Source organism: Sinocyclocheilus anshuiensis, unplaced genomic scaffold (assembly GCF_001515605.1).
Source record: "Sinocyclocheilus anshuiensis isolate Anshui unplaced genomic scaffold, SAMN03320099.WGS_v1.1 scaffold631, whole genome shotgun sequence".
Classification (NCBI taxonomy): domain Eukaryota; kingdom Metazoa; phylum Chordata; class Actinopteri; order Cypriniformes; family Cyprinidae; genus Sinocyclocheilus; species Sinocyclocheilus anshuiensis.
This window is the reverse complement of record NW_015548268.1, coordinates 392,087-414,938: the sequence shown is the minus strand read 5'-3', so window position 1 is coordinate 414,938 and position 22,852 is coordinate 392,087. Positions and strand designations below refer to the sequence as shown.

The 22,852-nt window shown below is 40.2% G+C and overlaps 2 protein-coding genes across 3 annotated transcripts in view; both read right to left on the bottom strand.

Annotated features, from left to right (window-relative positions):
* Positions 1-17,536, bottom strand: part of LOC107655698 (cyclin-dependent kinase 13-like) — a 19,799-nt gene extending 2,263 nt beyond the window's left edge. Inside the window, exons 1-13 of one of the 2 annotated variants that reach the window (XM_016443274.1) lie at positions 15,835-17,536; positions 10,178-10,732; positions 8,749-8,904; positions 8,532-8,671; positions 8,218-8,388; positions 7,946-8,135; positions 6,166-6,222; positions 5,965-6,066; positions 5,805-5,882; positions 5,605-5,721; positions 4,282-4,413; positions 2,710-2,909; positions 215-697 (exon numbers count right to left, since the gene is read on the bottom strand). In XM_016443274.1, coding sequence (XP_016298760.1) covers positions 215-697; positions 2,710-2,909; positions 4,282-4,413; positions 5,605-5,721; positions 5,805-5,882; positions 5,965-6,066; positions 6,166-6,222; positions 7,946-8,135; positions 8,218-8,388; positions 8,532-8,671; positions 8,749-8,904; positions 10,178-10,732; positions 15,835-16,826 — 3,373 coding nt within the window. In that variant the 5' untranslated portion in view covers positions 16,827-17,536. Of the gene's footprint in view, positions 1-214; positions 698-2,709; positions 2,910-4,281; positions 4,414-5,604; positions 5,722-5,804; positions 5,883-5,964; positions 6,067-6,165; positions 6,223-7,945; positions 8,136-8,217; positions 8,389-8,531; positions 8,672-8,748; positions 8,908-10,177; positions 10,733-15,834 lie in introns of both variants that reach the window. The other variant, XM_016443273.1, reaches the window with a different exon arrangement.
* A 2,766-nt stretch (positions 17,537-20,302) lies between these two features.
* LOC107655676 (ras-related protein Ral-A-like) overlaps positions 20,303-22,852 on the bottom strand; it is a 2,870-nt gene continuing 320 nt past the window's right edge. The window contains exons 2-4 of the mRNA XM_016443246.1: positions 22,237-22,445; positions 21,719-21,893; positions 20,303-20,821 (exon numbers count right to left, since the gene is read on the bottom strand). Coding sequence (XP_016298732.1) covers positions 20,699-20,821; positions 21,719-21,893; positions 22,237-22,445 — 507 coding nt within the window. The 3' untranslated portion in view covers positions 20,303-20,698. The remainder of the gene's footprint in view (positions 20,822-21,718; positions 21,894-22,236; positions 22,446-22,852) is intronic.

Sequence of the window (22,852 nt, the reverse complement as noted above, 5' to 3'; positions counted from 1 at the left end):
TTGGATTCGTCTGAAAGAAGAAAGTCATATACACCTAGGATGGCTTGAGGGTGAGTAAATCATGGGCTAAATGTCAGTTTTGGGTGAACTGTCCCTTTAATCCATCCATTTTTATCTATTTTTAATTATTTCTAATTCCAAAGTGATATCCCTACTCGGATAATATGAGATTTCCGACACAGCCAAGATGTTCAGGAGGTACAGGATGCATTACCTGGAGATACAGGGCTGGGCTCAGGTGGACCTGCTGCGTTTGAGACGCCGCCCTCGGGCCCCTCGAACCCTAGGACCTCTCCTCCTGCACCCTGCTGGACTTTGAGGAGCTGAGCGAGGAGCATGGTGACGGCGGTCTGCGTGGCTGCGGCCGAAGCCTCTCCGTCGCTCTTGACCGACTGCTGTGGGGTGGGGGGCGAAGGCGGCTTCGGCATGGGTGGGGTGCGGGGCGCTCCGGCCCCCGATGGAGGCGGCTGAGGGGGTTTAGAGACTTTGGGGAGCGGAGGCGGTTCTGGGGGTCTTTCAGACTCCAGTGGCCCAGGGGGCAAAGCCTGTGTCAGCTGCTGTAGCGTCTCTGGGTTCATCTTGGACCCCACGGTCTGAGCGAACTGCGCCGATCCCACCGGGCCGCTTTTGGACTGCAGGAGGTTCAGAAGCACAGCCAGCTGCTCTTGAGTCAGTTGTGAGTTGGGAGCTTTGGGGTCTAGAAGAAAAAGACAAGTGAAGATTGAATGGTTTGCTCATTATCAGCTCAATACCTACTTAAAGCCTCGTGCACACCGGGACGATTATCTCGCGCTTATCGCCGACGTTTTTCGACGTGTCTTGTGTGTTCATACCCAAGCGATTTTCACTGGCGATGAGCCGAGTGAACGTGCAAATTCACTCCCTGACATTAGATGGCGCTTAGTGAAAAACAGAAATACCCCGGGACACATCAAATCCTATTTGATCTGCAATTCCCCTCCATAACAACTCCCTCTTATCGAGATTTTTGTAGTCGCTGTCGCGTTTGTCATAAAGCCCTTTGTGTTCAGACACCAATGAGACCAGCAGCTCTACATTCATCTAGCCTCGATGCATCTTCTTGGTCTACTTACTTCCTCTTCGTCGTTAGGTATCAATGTGCGCTTGGGCAAGACCGTTTTGTGCTTGAGCTCCACCAAGTCGTGTTTTACGCAGTGCGTCAAACCAAAAAAATGAGCCCGAGGCGTGAAAAAGCGGCATTTAAAAAAAAAAAACGCCTCTGGCTCGTTTTTTTGATTCGACGCGCTGCGTTAAAAACTGGCCGACCAATGAGATTGGCGCTTTTGTTAACGTGCTTGGAGCTGCTGAAGTTAAAGTAAAACACGACTTTTGCGCGTCGGTGTGCACACTCACATTGGCACCCTTTGTTTAGTCACGAGGCGTTAAATGTCGGCGATAATCGCGTGCGATATTCGTCCCGGTGTGAACAAGACTTAAGGCTGGACTACACTACACTAGTGATGTCCTGTTCAAAAGCTGGTTCTTTTTAGTGAACTGAACAGTTAAGTTACTCAATCAAAGCTCACTTTCTGACGCGCCAGACAGTCGAAATGAGCCAAAATACCAGCGCATATGATCCTACGATGCCAACTCATTCACTTTTATGCTTTAGAGGTGTAAAACACCCATGTTTCACATCATTATGTGGTGCTTCAATAATAGAATAGAATAATAGAATTGTTCCCAGTTTTTCTCTGTAACCATTAAAGTCGACGAGTGTATGATGCCTAACTACTGTGAGGATTTAAACACACGCAGTGAAAAACTGGTGATGAAAAGGCATGGATACAGTTATTTTTGCGGCTGATCTTAATGCAAATGCATTTGCTGGAGTTTCTTTTCTTTATAAAGCCATGCCTTCTTCTATGGCTATATTCATGGCGAGAGCGAGCATTAGTTATTCAAAAGAAACTAATTTTTTCTAAAAACGCTTAAGACTAAACTTTGATTTTCTTGGCTAAAAACCTTTTTTAAAAGCACCAACAGAATAAAACAAATTCCTCAGTGGGGCAGAAGTATTACAGTCCAGTAAAATAAGCTTGATGGACAGTGGATTTTGACAAGATTAATTTTTTTATAGGTGTTTTCCTTTCAGATGCAAAATTGATAGGAGGAGAGGATTTAAATGAATCGTGCAAAGTGATTTTACTAAGGTTTGCAGTACTCAGTTTGCGCCATTATTTAACAGCCAAGAAAAGCATGTCTTAACCCATTTTTCGATCACACGGCTGTGACGGTTACTAATTTGCGCTGCTCTTGGTAGACTGCATTTGTCATTAAATGGAAACAAGCCGGCTGCGTCTTTTTAATTTATTCTTTAATTTGTGCATTGTCAGAACTTTACACTCCCATCTGTGCTTTTATGGGATTGTGCTCTAATGCTAATATGCCCGTTTAGGAAATCTGGCCCCTAGTGTTTTCCAATCTGGTCACATTTTAAATGTGGTGTAGTGTATTCCATCCTTTACTGACTGCTATGAGACAATGTGGCTTAGTGCAAACTGATGCCTAAAGCCCTCCACCACGAAGCTAGGCTGCTGTGGCTTATTGTGAAGATGCTGCTAAGTGGTTGCCAAGGTGTAACTAGGGTGTTCTGGGTAGTTTCTTTACTGACCCAAGACAAAAGAGTAACTGCTGTGTGTCTAGAACGTGTGACGGATACAACAGTGTTTGTGCTGATGTTCTTACCCAGCAGGGCTGCAGCGGCAGCAGCACTCGGACCTTTGTGTGCTCCGGCGGCAGGGAAGCCCTGCGGCGTGTTGCTGCGGCTGTCATCCAAACCCAGCTCCTTCCGAGGGGCTTTAGGAGCAGTCAGCTCCTCCGGCATCTGCTTCTGCCGGCGCCGCTTCTTACTCCACAATTCATGGCAGTCCTGCCACAGAGGCAGACTACAGAAGAAACAGAGACGGAATCAGATCACGACACAGAGAATCAGAGGTGAAAAACTGTAATCCGAGAAAAAATAAAGCATACATTAAATCGCTGGAATTAAATTTACACTGATTATTCAAAGTTATGAGTGAAATAAAGGCACAATTGGGTAATTTTCAAGAAAAAAAAAATGTCCTAAAAAAAAACCCAACAACTCACGTTTAGGTTTATTTTATTACTGTTTTAAAGTGTTTTTTATTTACTTAAAAAAAATAATAATAAAGTGAATTGCGACTTTCTATCTCACAATTCACTTCTTTCTTGCAATTGCGAGTTTCTCAATGAAATTGAGAAATTGAAATTATTATTTTTTGAAATTATTATTTTTTTAATAGGGTTGCAAAGGGGTGGAAAATTTCCTGTAAATGACCGGAAACTTTCCAAAAAAAATCCCTGGAATATTCCAAAATATCCTGGAAAGTTTCTAAAATTTCTGGAATATTTCCGAAATTTACTGGAAATGTTCCACTTTTTTGCAACCCTACTAGCAATGCCTGGATTTTAATGTCTTTCTCACTAGTGGACACCGCATGCAAATTCACTCCGACATTAGATGGCGCTTAATGAAAAACAGAAATACCCCGGTACACATTGAATCCTATTTGATCTGCAGTTCCTCTCCATAACAACTCCCTCTTATCAAGATTTTTGTAGTCGATGTCGCGTCTGTCATAAAGCCCAATGAGACCAGCAGCTCTACATTCATCTAGCCTCGATGCATCTTCTTGGTCTACTTACTTCCTCTTCGTCGTTAGGTATCAATGTGCGCTTGGGCAAGACCGTTTTGTGCTTGAGCTCCACCAAGTCGTGTTTTACGCAGTGCGTCAAACCAAAAAAATGAGCCCGAGGCGTGAAAAAGCGGCATTTAAAAAAAAAAAACGCCTCTGGCTCGTTTTTTTGATTCGACGCGCTGCGTTAAAAACTGGCCGACCAATGAGATTGGCGCTTTAAAAAAAATCCCTGGAATATTCCAAAAGATCCTGGAAAGTTTCCAAAATTTCTGGAATGTTTGCTAAATTTACTGGAAATTTTCCAACCCTATTTTTTTATAGTTAATTGCAACTATTTCTTTTTATCTAGCAGCTGCAAGTTTATATCTCACAATTCAGACTTTCATCCTCAGAATTCTGAATTTATATCTTGCATTTTTTTTCCCTCCCGCCATGGAATAAAATTTTTTTTTAAAAAGTTGCAATTAGCGGAAGCTTTCAGCACACTAATTAAAAGCATAGCTGCTTAAAAAAAAAAAAAATCTGGTATATTATAAACAAATATGGTAAATGGAAAAGTAAAAAATGGTAAAGTGAAAGCAAAAACACAATCTCATACTCAGGCGGAGGCATCTTGGCTGGGTCCACATCTTTGAGGAAGTCACTTCTGAGAGCTTGTTCTGCAGTGCAGCGTTTGCTCGGGTCCAACGCGAGCGTATGGTCGAACAAATCCAGGGCCATCAGAGGAATACTGAAACATTCAAACCAACAGCCGCCGCTAAAGATACCACTGACACCCATGCTTATAGCGGCTTGAAGTATACATTATTCTTTACACGTCTAATGCTGCCTTCAAATCATGTCAGAATAATCATATTGACAAATTAAATGCACATGAACACCACCACCACGATGTAATTATCAATGCATAGATAATTAATTAAAAAAATCATGGGAGAAGCAAAGCATCATTGATGAAGAACAGCTATAAAGCTTGCCACAAAATAGCTGCTTTAAGAGGGGAAAGGCTTGTGTGACAAAAGGACTTTTCCTGCGATTCATAAACCAGATAATGCATTGATTACACACTTACTGCAGATCCTCTTCATTTTATGGCATCAGCACTAAAATGCTTCCTGACTTTATCAGCAAAGAGATTTTTTCTATCGTCTTCCCACCAAAAATAACAAGCTCACAATTACAGCAGAACTCTCGGGTAAAATATTAGGGTTTCTGCGGGTTTTATGATGGTAAATCTAAGACATTTAATAACTTTTTAAGACAATTTAAGGAATGAATTGAATGGAACACAATACTCACTATGGTATCTAAATGCAAATGTATCAGCAACACTTAAACGTTTGTAAAAGCAACAGATTTCCATTACTTTTTAATTCATTTTACAAAAATAAAATGACTATCACACTGCAAAGAAAGTGATGCTCTTATCAGTATTTCTGACTCGTCTTCCAGATTCTTAAATCAAAGCACATTTACTTCAGAAGCAAAATGACAAAATAGGAAGAGAAAATTATCAAAATGAAGTGAGTTTGAATAAAACAAAAGTTTTCGCTCCCTGCTGACAGATATTTATTCCCGTTTTAAGCATAAACTAACTTCATTTTTGTTCAGTTTCTCAGAAAACAAGACTCATAGAAGTAAATGTATCTTAATTTAAGGATGTTTATAATTTTTGAATCAGAAAACAAAATACTGAGGCAGATGTTCATGTTTCTGCAGTGCATGCGACATCTAATGCCTCGACTTAAGACTTTCTGCTCTGATTTAAGACCTTTTTGTTTTTGGCTTTAATTGTGGAAGGGCGAGTCAAGACTTTTTAAAACCCGCAGGAACCCCGTATATCCATTTAACCCTTTGTTGTCATGAGCTAGAACGCCCTTAAAACAGACTAAACTGGTTTCATTCATTTCTGATTACTCACAAAGCAAACTCTTCCCTTAACCTCCGCCGGTACGGTTTCTTTGGTTTCATGGTGTTGAAGTAGGGCAGCTTGATCACGTCTGGCCACACAGCGGGGCAAGGGCTGCCACAGATACGACTGGATTGGACACAGATATATAGGTCAGCTGGATCTCAGAAAGCAAAAGCTGGATCTCCAACCCTCTACAAACATGTGGTTACCTTATGAGCTCTAGCTGCGCCAGCTCCTGGTTGGCCTGAAAGATGGGCTTCTTTGTGAAAAGCTCTCCCAGAATGCACCTGTGTGACATGGAGGGTTTAAACACCTTGAGGAGGTGGAATCTGGAGGGATTTCTCTAGTAACAGCACAGTGTTTCCTCACCCGCAGCTCCACATGTCGATGGCAGGCGTGTACCTCTCTTCTCCCAGCAGCAGCTCGGGCGGCCGATACCACAGAGTGATCACTTTATTGGTGTACGGCCGACTGGAGAATGAACGCACAGGAAAAGTCAAGAGTCTGCTCGGTTCACGCAAATCATAACTGCTTGCTGAATCAAGTCGTGAATCAAATCAAGAGACGTACCTCTCTTCAGAGTTATACAGACGAGCCAATCCGAAATCTGCCAGCTTGATCTGACCCCTGCAGGACAGCACACATTCAGACATCAATCAGACGTTAGATCTGCGGTAATATTGAAGTTTAGTCCACAATGATTTGATCTAATGGAGGTGTAATATGTCCTCGAGTGACGTTAACATACTTGAGTCCTCTATTAAACCGGCTGCCGTCACCGACACACCCAACCAAGCTGCATTCATGTTCAAATCATTCAAATAATTCAACTGACCTCGTGCGCTTTTCAGCAATATACAGCTTATTTCGCTAATGTCCTGAATTCCCTCAGCAAACTTTCGGGAAGCGTGAAAAGGAAAAAAAATTGAGCGGAGAAGTACAGAGATTTGCGTACGTGTATTTGCATGCATTAAAATAAAAAAAAAGTGAAACCCAGTGTCACAAAAAAGACTTGTATATATGCATTATAGTCCAGTTTTCAAGTTTGAGCTGTTCGATTCTTTTGTTCTTGTGTTTTCTAAATAAAAACCAGTCAAATTCACATTTTTTCTTTTTACTGAATTTAAATTCTATTTACAAACTCTCAACACACAATAATAGTCAATAACCGTAATTTACCGAAAGCTTTTTGTTTTCTGAAAATAATGACACTTTGCACTTGAAGATAGCATATTGTTTTAGAATTGTATTTTTTTGGCTGTAAAATACGTAAAAAACGACTTCTTTCAGCTTCAGGTTCTAAAGGGTTAAAAGAGATTAGACCACTTTAAGTGGACCAAAAAGTGAAAGAACCCAGTTCACTTTGCACTCAACCCATTTCTGGCTTTAAAAGTAGACTCAGATCTCAATTTGGTCCATTAGGATGTATTTACACTGCAAGTCTTAATGCACAGATCCGATGTTTTGGCCCGTCTGTTTACATTCACTTAGACACGACTGGTATCCGATATCTGTGTTTAAATTCATTCCCACCCAAAAGGATTGTCTGACGTTATCGCTTTACTACACACATGGTAGACCCTCAGGTTTTGAATGGCCGTGCTATTAAAATTATTTATAGAATTCATGTCGAGTATTTCTAAAATTCACGGGGCAGGGGTTGAAAACCAGCTCCTGAATGTACAATTTCTTACCTATATAAAGTTTCTGCAAAGATATTTATCAAGCGAATGTGTTTTTTCAACTTAAACATTAAAATAAAATTGCAATTGGTCAAACTAAGTATAAAAAAAATAAAAAGAGAGAAAGACTGCATTTTTTACTATATCTCCCAGCCAGAGTAGAAATACAAAATTAAATTTTTACTTTGGTGCTACGTGACCAAAGGCAAAAAAGGCAAAAGAGCTGCTGTGCTCCCTTTTGCCAAAAAGGTAAGAAAACTTCAATGCCCATAATGCACTGGGCTTCAAATGAAAGTCCATGAGTGGGGATGGAAAAATGTGAAGTACGACCTGTAGTTTTCCCAAAAGACACTGATCTGGATCGCGTGTTTTGGCATACTTTCCCTGACAAATAAACGGGCATATCTGGGTGCAGCTAGCAGAGAGAGAACACACTGTCCATTTACTTAAACTACAGACACTGTAACAATGCAACGATCTGTGAAATCTGCAAAGTCTGTCTGTGAAAGTTAATACGTCCCTTATTCTGTCATCCTAATAAAGCTAGAATAAGCAGTTTATCTACCCCGTCATAATGTTCATTTCATTACCATTCAAGCCGATATTCTTCCCTCCAGCCCCCGAAAACAAACCGAATATGAAACTCTTTTAATCTAGTTTGCACTGACTTGTTATTGAGCAGGATGTTGGAGCACTTGATGTCCCTGTGCAGGAAGTTCTTCTTGTGGCAGTAATCCAGTCCTTCCAGCAGCTGCCTCATGAAAGACTTGATGTGGCTCTCGTTGAAGTGCACAAGGCCCGACTCCAGCAGGCCCATCAGATCGTGGTCCATGTACTCAAACACCAGGTAAAACGCCCCTGTGAGATGAAAACACAATTATCACACCGACACAGCGAGGAGAAACTCCGAGCCAAAGGATGGGTCATTTCCATGCGATACCTTTGTCGTTCTTGAAGTCCAAAGCGTCCTCTTTGTCAGTGACGATCTCCTTCATGTTGATGATGCTCTTGTGGTTGAGCTGCCGCAAGATCTTGATCTCCCTGATGGCTGTGATGGGGAAGCCCTCTTTCTCATTGTCCAAACGGACCTTCTTTAGGGCCACCAACTCCGCTGAATAAGCAACACCAGAAAGATGGATGAGCTACATTAAGTGATTAATGGCCTCAGAATGCATTAGCATTCAAATTAAGGCACTTGAGCACAGACTTCAGTTCTATCGTCAAGGTATATATAATCGTTTGAGAACATCTTACCAGTGTCTTTGTCCTTGGCTTTGTACACCTGTCCATAAGTACCTTCTCCAGTGATCCCAATGATCTCAAACTTGTCAACGCATCGCTTTCCCCAGTCTATCTCCGTCTCCTTGATCTCTCCGAAGCGTGGGCCACAAATTCTGCAATGCAACCACAGATGAGGTTTAATGTTGCTAACCTGAGTAGATGTCTCAGGAGGGGCTGTTTGACTACATACTTTGGTCTCTTCCGCGGGGTGGGCGTCTTTTTGTCATCAGGTGGGCTGTGGGGCGAACCAGGGAGCTCTGGAGGAAGAGGGAGGTCTGCGAGGAGGTGACGGGCTTTCCTTTCGGGTTTCTTCTTCCCTGTGGTTGCTGAAGACTCCTTCAAGATACTGCTATTGGAATAAAGGAGGCTTTCAGTGGATACATTAAAAACAATGCACAATCCAACGAAGTGTGGATCCAAGGTTTCTGCAGGTCTTAAAAAGTCTCAATCCGCCCTTCCACAAATAAGAGCAGAAAGTCTTAAGTCACGGCATTACATGTTGCATGCACTGCAAAAAAAGGTAACATAATATCCTCCAATTGTTTTGTGGGACAAACATCAAAATACATTTACCTGAGATGCAAAATGAACACATGAAGTCTTGTTTTCTGAGAAATTGAACAAAATGAAGTGAGTTTATGCTTAAAACAAGAACAAATATCTGCCAATGAGGAATGAAAACGTTTTCCGTTTGAATGAAGTTAGTTTTTTGAGCTCACTGGCAAATATTTGTTCTTCTTTTAATCATAAACTCATAAAGTCATGAACATTTTGATCAATTTCTCATGATTTTATTTCTCAATGTATACTGATTTAAGAGTCTTTAGACATTTACACTGGACAAACAAGACAAAAATACTGAGAAAGGACAGCATATTTTGCAGTCTATTCAGAATGTACAGTATAAGTTATTTTCATATTCTAGTTAAGCTTTAATAAGTAATGGAGATCTCTTGGAAGTTGTATTTTCAAACTGTTAATACAACTCATTTTCAGCTCTCTATACATTCACAATTACAGAATATACTGATGTACTATGATCTAGAGCCCGACCGATATGGGTTTTTTGAGGGCCGATGCCGATACCGATATTTGGGAGTATAAAACTGCTGATATCGATATATCGGCCGATATTCTTTACGTGTACATTATAGTACAAGCTGAAGGGATCCCCTGAATTTGGTGCGGATCCCCCGCGTCGTTACGGAGATATGGCCGTTCAAATTTTCAATGGTATTCCATACACTTAAGCTTTAAAGCGTTTCATCCAGATCGCCAGTAGCAAACAATGGAGCGCACTCTGCTGGACAAACTACATAATTACACCATTTACAAGAATTTTATCTGCGTTTTATGTTCTGTAAAACAAAAGTTCATATCGGTGACATATCGGCGACATATACACCGATACCGATATATCTGCGACAGGCTCATATCGGCCGATAAAATCGGGCTCTACTATGATCCATTCAATTTGGCCCTTGAATTTTCTTCACTTTGTCTTAAATAGGTCTTTAAAAAGTCTTAAATTGAGAACCTGCAAAAACCTTGATGAACTTCGAAAGCAATGAGTGAAATACTCAGATGTCCTGTTTTCAAAGATCAATGATAAATCAAACCTGTCGCTTCCATCCAGATGATCCAGATTGTTGGCTGCAAGTGGAAGAGAGGCTATGGCTGGAGCAGCTGCTTTCTCTCGGTCCTTGTCTTTGACCTGCATGGACTGTCCTCCCTTCTTTTTCTCCTCCTTCACCTTGGCTTCTCTGCTGGACTGCGAGGCGTCTGAGCTCCTCTTGGCGGGTCGATCCACAGGAGACTGCGGCTGACTGGACGCTGGGGTTCTGGGGCCTTTCTCGGACACTGGCGGCGGTGAGGGAGGCCTGGTCTTCTTGGTGGTGTGGTTGATGACGGGGCTGGGCTGGGGAGCGCTGGATGAGGACGAGGAGCCCTTGGTCGGGGTGGAGGCATTGCTGGAGTTTTTGACGCGGGCGGCTTCGGCGGCCTTGGCTTTCTTCTGCTTGCTGAGCTCAGCGGCCAGGCTGCTCTTCAGGGTCAGGGAGCTGGGGGACAGACTGGAGGGCCGGCTGCGGGACCGTGAGTGCCGATGACGGCTGTGCGAGCGAGAATGACGCGAAGACTGGTACGGGCTCCTGCTGCGAGACTTTCCCGTCCGCCTGAAAGCAAGAGCAGAATGAATTAAATGTAAATCTGCACGATCTTCTTTCTTCCATGGAAGACGCAATGATAAATTCCATTAGTCCTTCTTGCCTTCTTTTTTGCATACAAAGAAAATAGCAGAGCAGGGGCTATCAAGCTCCAAAAATGACAAAAGCACCATAAAAAGCCACAAGAAAGCAGTTTATACGACATGCAAACTATATTACAAGTCTTCTGAAGTCATGCGATAGCTTTGTGTCAGGAACAGAGTAATTTTTGAGCAGACAGGGGAGCGATATCATTGGAATAACTTTCGATATGATTTTTCGCATCTGGTGAATAAAAAACATTAACCGTAGAGTCGCACAATTCTGGAGAAACTGAGCATCACGATTTAATAATAAATAAAAAAATAGAGATCACGATTCTGAATAGACAACTAAAAATAGCATGTAATTTTCTTAATTGCTGCAGTCTATTTAAAAACATCCAGTAATTTGAATGATTTACTTTATCAGGTTGAATGAATAATTCAATGACTCACTCAAAGACTTCATTTGCTTCATTACTCGATGAATCAGTGTTTTTGAATAAATCTCTTGAGTGAATGATTGAATGAAATACATTTAAGTCACTTGTCGCCATCTACTGGCATAAATGTAATCTGCAATCTTTATTTGAAGCCTCAATTTACTTTTAAAAGGTGATTTACTCTATTTTGATCACTACAGTAGACATCAGTGTTTATATCCGAACTATAACATTTATAGAACTATAACGTTTATCCCAGTACTTCTGTTATAGTTTGAATGTTTGCTGTGATTGTACTTGTCAAAGGTTTAATCGATATAGACAAATCATTGTCATTTAGGAATAAGATCTTGTGGGTGTGTGAATCGAGATCACAATCTTTTAACGGTTACTCATGCAGCTCTAATTGGCAGCCAATCAGAATCCACCTGACTTGAACATTTAAAGCAGCAAACAATATAAACGCAGCGCACATTTATACATCACGTTCACGTATGCACAAATTCAAACTTGATGAGGTTTGAATATGTGAAATTGATATTTGAGAGTTCAGTGGAGGGGATGATTTCTATCTTGAATAGTGAAATAAAATCACACACAGAGAGAGCCGCGGTTCATAAAGCATGCAAACTCAGAACTAGTGTTGTCAAAAGACCCGGCATTTCGGTACCAAGTCGGTACTAAAAATATATATATATATATATTAATATGTATCACTCCATTTATAACAATTGCATATTAATATATATATATATATATATATATATATTAATCTGCAATTGTTAAAAATGGAGTTATTCATATTCATATATATATATATATATATATATATATACACACTGTTTTTTTTTTGCTCATCCAATAAATGATCTGATCTGTGACTCAAAACATGTATTATGATCCAGTCCGTGAGATTTGTGATCCGTTGCACCCTACACTCCTGACTTATTTGAAGAAAAAATACAATCACTGAACTTTCTGATCACGCTGATTTTGTCCACAGTGAAGTTCAGCCGATATCTTTTTTATTCGGGCTAGTCAAATTCATTTTGGGCTACTAAAATCTGAAGAATTCCTGTAAATTTAGCAAGCCCTGTGCATCAAGCAACAGCTCACTCTGTCATTGCTCATTTCTATAGAGCTGTGTTGGCGGATATTGAGAAATCTCTTTGAGAATGACTGATATCTGGATGTCACTGTGAAACCCCTTCACACTTCGGTCTGTTCCCCACACACATCTATCATATGGCTCCAGAATCTGACAATACGGTCAATGAGTCTTACTGACTAATTTTATGAATCTAATTTTACTATATTTGGAGCTTGAAAGCCTGTGGTTACTGTATGTTCACTGTGCAGAAAAGAGCATTTTGTGTCTTCCAGCAGAAAGTCATACACTACCATTTAAAAGTCTGAAGTCAGTCAGATTTTTTTATTAATACTTTTATTAAGCAAGGATGCATTAAATTGATTAAAAGTGACAAAAGAAATGTATAAAGTTTTAATTTACATTTCAAATGAATTGTGTTTTTTAAACTTTATATTCATCAAAGAATATCAGTTTCTATGAAAATATTGTGCAGCTCGACTGTTTTCAACATTGATAATAATCAGAAATGTTTGTTGAGCAGCAAATCAGCATATTAGAATGATTTCTGAAGATCATGTGACACTGAAGACTGGAGTAATGATGCTGAAAATACAGCGTTGATCACAGGAATAAATTACAGTTTAACATATAATCACAGAGAAAACTGCTATTTGAAATTGTAATAATATTTCATAATTTTTACTGCATATTTGATCAAATAAATGCAGCCTCGGTGAGCAGAAGAGACTTCTTTCAGAAACACTAAAACAATACGACTGACCCCGAACTTCTGAACGGTAGTGTATAGGGCTACACGATTATGACAAAAATCATTTGTAATTGCGATTATTAATTACGATTATTACAATTTACTTTGAATGATGTTTATACATTGTTTGAAGCAACTGCATGCCATATTTATATATGAAAATAAAAAGCTGAAAACACTAACTGGAAAACGTATATTGCTTTTCTATAGTATTAAGCCTCAAATGTCAAATATACACTGGATTGGTTTCTTCTTTAAATAAAAAAGTGAACATATGAATGGTATTATAATTTAACTGAAACTGAAACAATGGGAAAACCTTTAAGATAACCTGTAGAAAGAAAAAACACATCTTAAGCACACAGAACAACATAAGTGGACTTTGAACGATTACTTGCCGCTTTGAAGTATTACGCAATTGTAACATCCGTAATTGTAATCGCGATTAGAAATTCGATTAATTGTGCAGCCCTAGTAGTGTAAGTGTTTTGATCATCAGTGGTTACTTATTAAACCACTTACCAAGGCTTTTACCTTGTTACAATGCAAACTGCATTTAAGCGATCTGAGAGTCGTCAATCGCTAAACGTTAAGACAGAGCTAAATGCTGAAACTAAATTACATGGAACTTATATTTCATTACCAAACGGGCATTTGCAAAAGGAATGCCAAATATGTGGCCTTCATCCTAAACAAAACAGCTTTTTATGCTGAAACACTTTTAGAATTTACTATTAACTAAAGCGAATGGAAATAATCCAGTCTATGATCAACGTCTCTGCTATTTGCTTGTGCAATCATCTGACAGCAAAGCGGACGAAGCCACACAATGACTGACGAAGCCAATGAAAACGCACGTGCTTCTCAAACTGAGCTTACACTTATCTGGTTTATAATTACAACTGTCATTATGCCTAATACAACAACTGACAAGCCCTTTATGAAACTCACATACGACTTACATTTTTGAACTCATAAGGTAGAAAGCAGATGCTCATGTTGTGAAGTCTAGGCTTCAGCCTCCAGTGCGTGCTTAAGCCATGGGGCCGCTCGACTCTCGTTATAAAGCCTGCGATTCACGTGAGCTCAACCAACTCATGTGCACTTCACAGAGTGTGGAAAGAGTCAACAGTGGGTGCAACGACTATTTTAAGCTCAAACGAATCAAATGGAAAGGTCTTCTACGCTTGTGTGCGGATTATAACTAAAATAGTAAACAAATAAAGGTTGTATGGTCTTCAAAAATGCCAGCGAAGTCTACAGCAGTCAGAAAATAACAGCACAATCTGACATTTCTATTGATTGTGAAGCTCTGTCATATTAAATTAGATTTATTTACTTAAAAACGAAAGAGTATGAATTGTAATAGGAAAGAATTGTGGCATTCTGTACGGAATGTGAGACTGGAGTTACATCTTTTGTAGGCCTGAGTTATAAAAAACTGTGCAAATTATACAAAAGCAAAAACAATATATACAGTTTTATACACTTCTGGAAATGCATTCGCATCGGACAGAGAAAAGCAACAATCACAAGCTGTTATAAAAGCACAATAATATCCTTTTCATAGTTTCAGCCAATTAATACAGCATGGTAACTATAGTTTCTACCAAAATACCATTTGTATTACAGTTTGTTAACCTACTATTATAATAATAATAATAATAATAATAATAATAATAATAATAATAATAAAGATCTTTGTTTAACAGTGTAAGTAGCTTTATTAATTTTAAATAAATCTTTTGATTAAAGTAGTGGCAGAAATTAAGGTTACCATGGTATGGATTTGTAATATAAACCCTAAAAAGAAAGAAAAGAAAAACGCAACTCGAATAAAATAGAAGTCACAGACAATAAATAAAATGTGCATTACAATAAGCAATAATAAGATTCATTTACATCGATTAGCTGAACAAGTCTGTGCATTGTATAAAATGCTAGGCTATTTGTTAAAAACAATTCAGTTTTTTTTTAATCACTCATACAGTCCAATAAACATCAAGTATGCTTTATATGTAAAATTTATGCTAATGTTAAGTCAAAGTAAATAACTTTTAATCCTCAGTCAAACACTCGATTCATTTCAACTCGTGATTCTCGGTTAATTTTGATAACTTAAAGAGTCGGTTCTCTGTTCAAACTCGCCATTTATCGGTCAAACTCTTGATTCACGGCTTGTTTTGATAACTGAAAGAGTCGGTTCTCTGTTCAAATTTGTCACATCAGTCAAATAATCGGTTCACTTTATTGAAACAAGCCGACAATCGATAAATTAAAGTGAACCGATTATTTGACTGATGTGACAAATTTGAACAGAGAACCGACTCTTTTAGTTATCAAAACAAGCCGTGAATCGAGAGTTTGACCGATAAATGGCGAGTTTGAACAGAGAACCGACTCTTTTGATTATCGAAACAATCAAAAGAGTCGGTTCTCTGTTCAAACTCGCCATTCGGTCAAATACTCGGTTCACTTCAACTCGTCGATTCTCGGCTCGATTCGACAACTGAGAACCGCTCGGATTGATTCGTTCACAGCGGTTGTGTGAACCGACTCAAAACTAATCGAGTCACATGTTGTACTCCTCCCAATATCATCCAATTATACACCATTTACAACTCCAGTATAGTCGCTAACCCACGCGTAACCTACAATTAGTCTCTCTCGGTACACAAGAGCACACGGCGACCGCTTTAAACGCGCGTATAAGCGTGACAACGCCTCACCTGCCGTCCGGACTGGGGCTCCGGGAGCGCCTGCGCTGGCCGTACGGGCTGCAGGTGACCTCGCTCTGCTCGCAGGGACTGTGTCGGCCGTAGCTCGGAGACCGGCGCCAGCACGGGCTGCTCGGGGAGCGCTTCCTCTTACCACTCGGCGACTTCGACACGTTATAGGCACCGTGCACCTCTGAATCGCGACCGTAGTAGGTCGAGCTCGGTGAGAGCCTCTTGGGGCTCCTCCTGGAAATAAACGGGAAGTTTGTGTTAGGAGACTGGTGTCCGTAGGAATAAGACGCCCCGTAGGGACTCTCCGCTGCTTTGAAGCTCGGACTGCTCCTCCAGTAGGGCCTGAGCTCCTCCCGGTCGTCCCTGTAAGCCTGCGGCGGTTCCCTATAGGCAGAAGGAGGGTCCTTCTCGGATTTGGACTTGCTTTTGTGTCGCTTCGACTCCTTTTTGTCGGTTTGGGTCGCGGACGAAGGCTTCCTGCCGTTGCTGTCGTGATTCCTCACGCCGCTGCGGGACTTGAACGCGGGGCTGGACCGGTTCCTCTTCGTCTCCTTCTCCTGGCGTCCCTTCTCCGCCGACCCGCCGGTTCCGTCCTTCCTCCGTGAGGACGAGTTGTGCTCCCTGCTGCCCGGCGTGGAAGCGCCGCCGTAGCTGAAGTCCTGGAGCTCGGCTTCGCTCAGCCGGTCCACGGACGGCGTGCCGGTTCTGGGCGACGGGCTACCGGAGAAGCGCTCGGACTGCGAGCTCACGTCGTCGTACTCCACTAATGTCCGAACATCCCCGTCGTAAAGCACCTCCTGCTGTTGCCACGACTGCTGCTGCTTCTCCCGGCCGTGCTTGTGCTTCTTTCTCCGGGAGGAGGAGGAGGAGGACCGGCGCTTCTCCCGGTGCCGCTCGCGGCGGCTCTTGCTCCGTCTCGCCTCCCTCGGACTCCTCTGCGGCGGCGGGCTTCTCCCCCGGCCCTCGCGGGGAACGATCTCCGTGTTCGGCATTTAAGATCCCACTTTTATCGCTCACGCTTCAGTCCCCGGCAAACAAAGCAAAACATTTGAAGCCCACTTTAAGCGCTAGTCTAGCTCGGCTAAGCGTCTGTGTGTTCACACCGCGACCGTTCCCAACCGGATCACACCGAATCCGCCGCATCCAACCGTCACAACGCACGTCGATCGGATAACTCCTGAAAGAGCCTCGGAGAAGTCAATAAAAGCCTCGAGTTGTAATCCAGTTCCGCGCATATGATGAAGAGACAGTGTTAGCTAGCCTGTGCTAACTTAGCAAATCAGCCTCACAACCGCCTTTAAATCCGCCTCCATGGCTCGGATAGCGCTGTCGCCCCGGTGAGGAGGTAAAAACGGCGAGGTGAGCTTTCCAAAGGGGAGATTTCATCGAAAACGTTAGCTAAATCCACACATACTTACGCGGGGCTGAAACTTCTTGTCGCCCTCTCACACCGACTCACTAACAAGGAAGTAGCGCGCATGTTGGTCAGCGCGGAGTTCAGCTCGGCAGATTCAACACTCTACAGAAAATCATAAATTCCGTTTAGTCCACAGAGTTGGACTTAGGTGTCATTTTGTATATAAATAAAATCTCTATTTAAATACTAAGATGGGTATGGGGCTACATTAAAGCTGAAATCTTTCAAAGTACAAAAACAAAAGTAGCGAATCATGCGCACTCCTGCCGGCAATAGGCCTTTGCTCTCTGAGGCCTGCAATCAGAGTAGATTTGCTCTAGCAGTGGCATTTATTAACTCCTAAATCTTGCAAACACATGCCGCAGGCAGCAGAGGGCGCCACCATGCGTCTCCTTTTGCACATGTGAGACTTTGTATGCCATGCAACAGTTGAGAAATGAAGGCGCAGTGGCGGAGGTTGCTCTCGTTCATTGCATGTTTGTTAGTTTTCATCAATAGGATCAAACTCTAGGAAAACGAGTGCTTTTCTTCAGGTCTTATCTGCAGACTGACCTTTGGCTGATCTGCTGCTGCATAAAAGGGTGCATGTATGTTGTAATTGAAGTAAAACCTGGAAAGTTACTCAACATTTGCTGATTAGGGGAAAAGGCAAAACTTGCCGCTCACTACGCAATAAAGGGATTTTTTAATTAAAAAAAAAAAAAAAAGGGAAAAAAGTTTTGCAGATCAAGATCAGTAAATAAGTCAATGCACAACTACAGGATATGATTTTAATGAGCATTAATAATAGTTAATAATTAACTAAACATCACACCCAGGTTAATAATTAATATGGGGGAACATAACACGTATAGAGAAAACAAGTAACAGACCATAATAAAAGGAAACAAAATCAAACAAATCTAAAATTAAAACTTTAAAGACAGAAATTAGATAACATTTCATTATTTTTTTACATTTAGAGTTGATTTAAATTCTTTAATTTAGAGAAATTACATTTTATTTTGACAATAATGACTAATGCCTAATTACTGCATATTTACAGATAAAACTAACTGTATTAACTATGATATTTCTAGGTTACCAATTCATATTTCATAAGGGTTCAAAATAACCTGACCTCAGTTCTGCGGGACCAAAAATTATTATAAGAGCACAAATAATGTTGTGATTTATTATTTATTCAAATCATTTAATTTAGACTTTCTTTCTCACGGCCAATTATACTGTGATTACCATTTTGTGTTTTAATAAGGCCTGTTACTGACAATAACACCAAAGCAAACTGGACCATAAACTGTTAACAAAGCACAAATAATGTTTTCATTTTTATTATTACCTTTGCAGTTGGAAATGCCCCTTTTGCCAGGATTTAAAGAAAAAAAGTGAACTTAAATGCAGTTATACTTTACAATTTAGGTTCAAATATAAAACAAACCTTGAAATACAGACAACTGAAAATTAGCTATATATTCTGTATATTTCACATTGTGTATTTTTAACAGAAAAACCTTCCCTTTAAAGTGCACACAAGTTCTCGGCATGCACAGCCCATGCTGACACACACTCTCACACACACTCACACACACACACTCACACACACTCACACACACTGTGTGTGTGTGTGTGTGTGTATGGCAGAAATGGGCTTTCCTACAATACAGAGGTATAATGGGAATAAAAGTTAGTACTGAATACAAATAACATTCTTGTGAATAATAAAGCACATTTAAATTAGAAAAATGTATTTCTTTGAAATGGCTGAAATAAGCTTTCACATTAACAATACATATATAAAAAAGCAGAATGAAAAAAACAAAGAGTCACTGGATAGATACACATTAAAATGACAATGCATTTCTCTGGTTAAGACTGGAACTGTGGGGCAGGAGCGCACAAGCAGTCCAAATCGATAGGTTTTGGATTTTCACATCACATCTGAGAAGCATAAGATTGTCATCGTACTTGCTGCGCCATCAAACGGCTGTGTCTTCATCCAACAGTAAGGATGCAAATCTCATGCGGCTGACGTCCATCGAGGACACCTGTGTCCTGTTCTTCTAGCAGCCTGATTCTGAAACAGCCAGACACTAGAGTGTGCAGCTCAGTGCGCACGGCAGAGTGTCACATTCACAAAGGACATCAAGGCATCAGGAAGTCAAGCACACTAAACCGCTGCAGCCAGAGCAACCTCCCCTTCACCCACTGCTTCCGACTCGTTGCTTGGAATATTAAGTGATTAAAAGACAAACAAACCTGTAACTGGTTACTGGTGTAACATAGATCTCATCGCTTGTTAGTGTACTGCACTTTTTATGCATAACAATTACTAATTGCTTAGCCACAGACCAACAAATAAATTGACACCGTTTTTTTTGTTTTTAACAATAAAGCTTGTCTTTTTTTTTTTTTTAGCTCTGCTCATGTATTTTCAGTTTCCCCTCAAGTCAATGAAGAGTTATGTAATTTAAGTAAATGAAGTCATCTAACATTAAAGTAATAACACACGCTCATTTTAGCTTTCAGGCCAGAGACCCTGCTTTTTTACACCGGTATTAACATCCTTTTCAGGTGATCCAAATATAAATTAAAACCCTTGATTTAGTAAGTTACAGTAAGTTTTTTTTTAAAGAAATTAATAATTTTGTTCATCAAGGATGCATTAAACTGATCAAAAGTGACAGTAAAGACATTTATAATGTTACAAAAGATTTCAGTTTCAAATAAATGCTGTTCTTTTCAATTTTGTATTCATCTGTGAATCCTGAAAAATAAATTGTATCAGTTTCCACAAAAATATTGTGCAGCACAACTGTTTTCAACATTGATAATAATCAGAAATGTTTCTTGAGCAGCAAATCAGCATATTAGAATGATTTCTGAAGATCATGTGACACTGAAGACTGGAGTAATGATGCTGAAAATACAGCTGCGCATCACAGGAATACATTAGTTTATCAGAGATTCACACAGAAAACAGCCGTTTGAAATTACAATAATATTTCACTGTTTATACTGTATTTTTGATCAAATAAATGCAGCCTCGGTGAGCAGAAGAGACAAAAACATAAAAAAATCGGACAAAACAGCTGTATTTAGTGTTGTCTATTTGAGATCGGATCACCCGAGACTGATGTTAAATCCAGGTAGACACGTGGCCATTAAAAAAAGTAAAAGAGAACAGAATTCATTAAACAAACCTGACACAAAATAAAATCAAAAAGCTCTCATATGTCTTGCACAGGAAGTTTTCATACGCAAGTCCAGCAGCGTCCTGTGCTTTTGGACAACATTACTGATGTGACTCTACTGCATCAACTCTATCAGACTGTCCTTCATCTAATCTGACACACAAACACCAGCAAACATCGAGGTGAGGATTAGCTGGCAAACATATAGAACATACAGCTACATATGCAGGAGGAGGAGAGTAAATGATCGCAGACACTATAAAATGCAGCATCTTTCGCGGATTCGTTTGGCCAGACTTTTTCTCTTCTTCTTTCCGTTCTTTTCCTTGCTCTCCTCCATCTTCCGAGCGCGAATTTCCCTCATGAGGTCAAAGAAAACCTGCAATCAACACAGTATACCATCTTGGAAAATGTATCACTTTAATTAAATTCCAAATTGCTTGCATTATCAAAAAAAAAAGAATTTGAAGTCAATATGAAACACTCTTTACAACCCATTTTACATCTCAGTGAAAGAATATTTAACGAGAGTAAGATGGATTTGCGACGTTAGCCAACATGGAAGGTTGTTTTATGGGAAGAACAAGTTTAGACTTTGATTAAACATTACAGTCCACTTTTTAGCTTAAAATACTGTGCACTGATGAATCGTGCACAATACTGTTTTCATGTTGCTTCATGTTGATTACACTTAAAGGAATAGTTCACCCAAAAATGAATATTTGCTGAAAATCTACTCACCCTCAGGCCATCCGAGATTAGGATGTCTTTTTATCTTCATCAGATTTGGAGAAATGTAGCACTGCATCAGTGTCTCAGCAATGGATGCTCTGCAGTGAATGGGTGCCGTCAGAATGAGAGTCTGATAAAAACATCACAATAATCCACAAGTAATCCACAGCACTCCAGTCCATCAGTTAACATCTGGAGAAGACAAAAGCTGAAACAAATCCAGCATTAAGACGTTTTTAACTAAAACACGATTCTTGCTGCATTTCTACAAACCTGATGAAGAAACAAACTCATCCTAATCTCTGATGGCCTGAGGGTGAGTAGATTTTCAGCAAACTTTCATTTTTGGGTGAAGTTTTTCTTTAATAATAAATTGTTTTAAATGTATAGTAATTCTAGCCTGAAAAGTAGGTTAAGAATGCATCAGTAATATCACTTGTGAGCGTGCAGGATGTAGTTTCAGTAGCATTCACACAGTAACTGCCTCCCTATACACTAGTAAACTATCAATTCAGGTTTACAGATCTGGTTTTGTAGTTCTCACCTTGTCTACATTGGCGCGGGTTTTAGCAGACGTCTCCACGTAGCACACGCCCCACTGATCCGCTCTGGCTTTGGCCTCGTCTGCGCTCACCTGTCTCCTGTCCTCCAGATCCGACTTATTCCCCACCAGCAGGAAGGGGACGTTCTCGTCTTCCTTCACCCGCAGAATCTGCTCTCTGAGCGAGAGAGTGTCGTTAAGTGTTTATGTGGCACCTACAACTCAATATTTACACAAAAGCATTCAAAAAAAATTAATAAGAATGCCTTTGCAAAAATAATGTGTTTGGCGTTTAAACAGTTTTGCCATTAAACATCTAATTAAAGAACCATTACAAAAAAAATAAATAAAGATGAACTAGTAGACTAGTCACTCGATGGACAACTACCATAACTGACCAGTGTGGCCAACCCTAATACAATCAGACAAAACAGATCAGGCCATAAACAAGATCATCAATTAAAGAGTAACAGTCTAAAATCAATGCAGCTCCTCTAAATAAGCTCAGCGCTGTAAATCACCTGAAATCAGCAGTCGCTGCAAAAGACTCTAATTCTGTGATGGAGAAGACGCAGAGGAAGCCCTCGCCGCTGCGGAAGTAGTTATCCCGGATAGCTGCATAATCCTCCTGACCGGCCGTGTCCAGAATATCTATCTGCACCTCCTCGCCGTCCAGAACCACCTTCTTCCTGTAGCTGTCAGCTTTCGTGGGCTCGTAGTCTTCCACAAACTGAGGGACAGAAGGTGGGACACGTGTCAAGTGTTTACATGTGGACAAATACTGACTGACATATGCTTATCGGGTTTTATTTAAATAGTTTATGACCGTTAACTGATAATGAAAACACCTCAGCAAGCTTCCAAGAGGGCCACAAGACAAATCAAATATTTCAGACATATTAAATTCTAATCTAAATTAAAATACAAAAAAATATATATATATAACATTTATTTCTTATACATTATAATCTGTGTTATTTATAGAGATACTATTAGAGATTTATTAGAGATACTATTAGTTTGTTATATATTGAAACAGTTTTTATTTTTATATTTTCCATTTTTATTTTCATTTTGGTTAAAAGGTTTAGTAATTATGTTGTGTGTTTTTGTCATTTTTAGGAGTTTTTTGTTTAA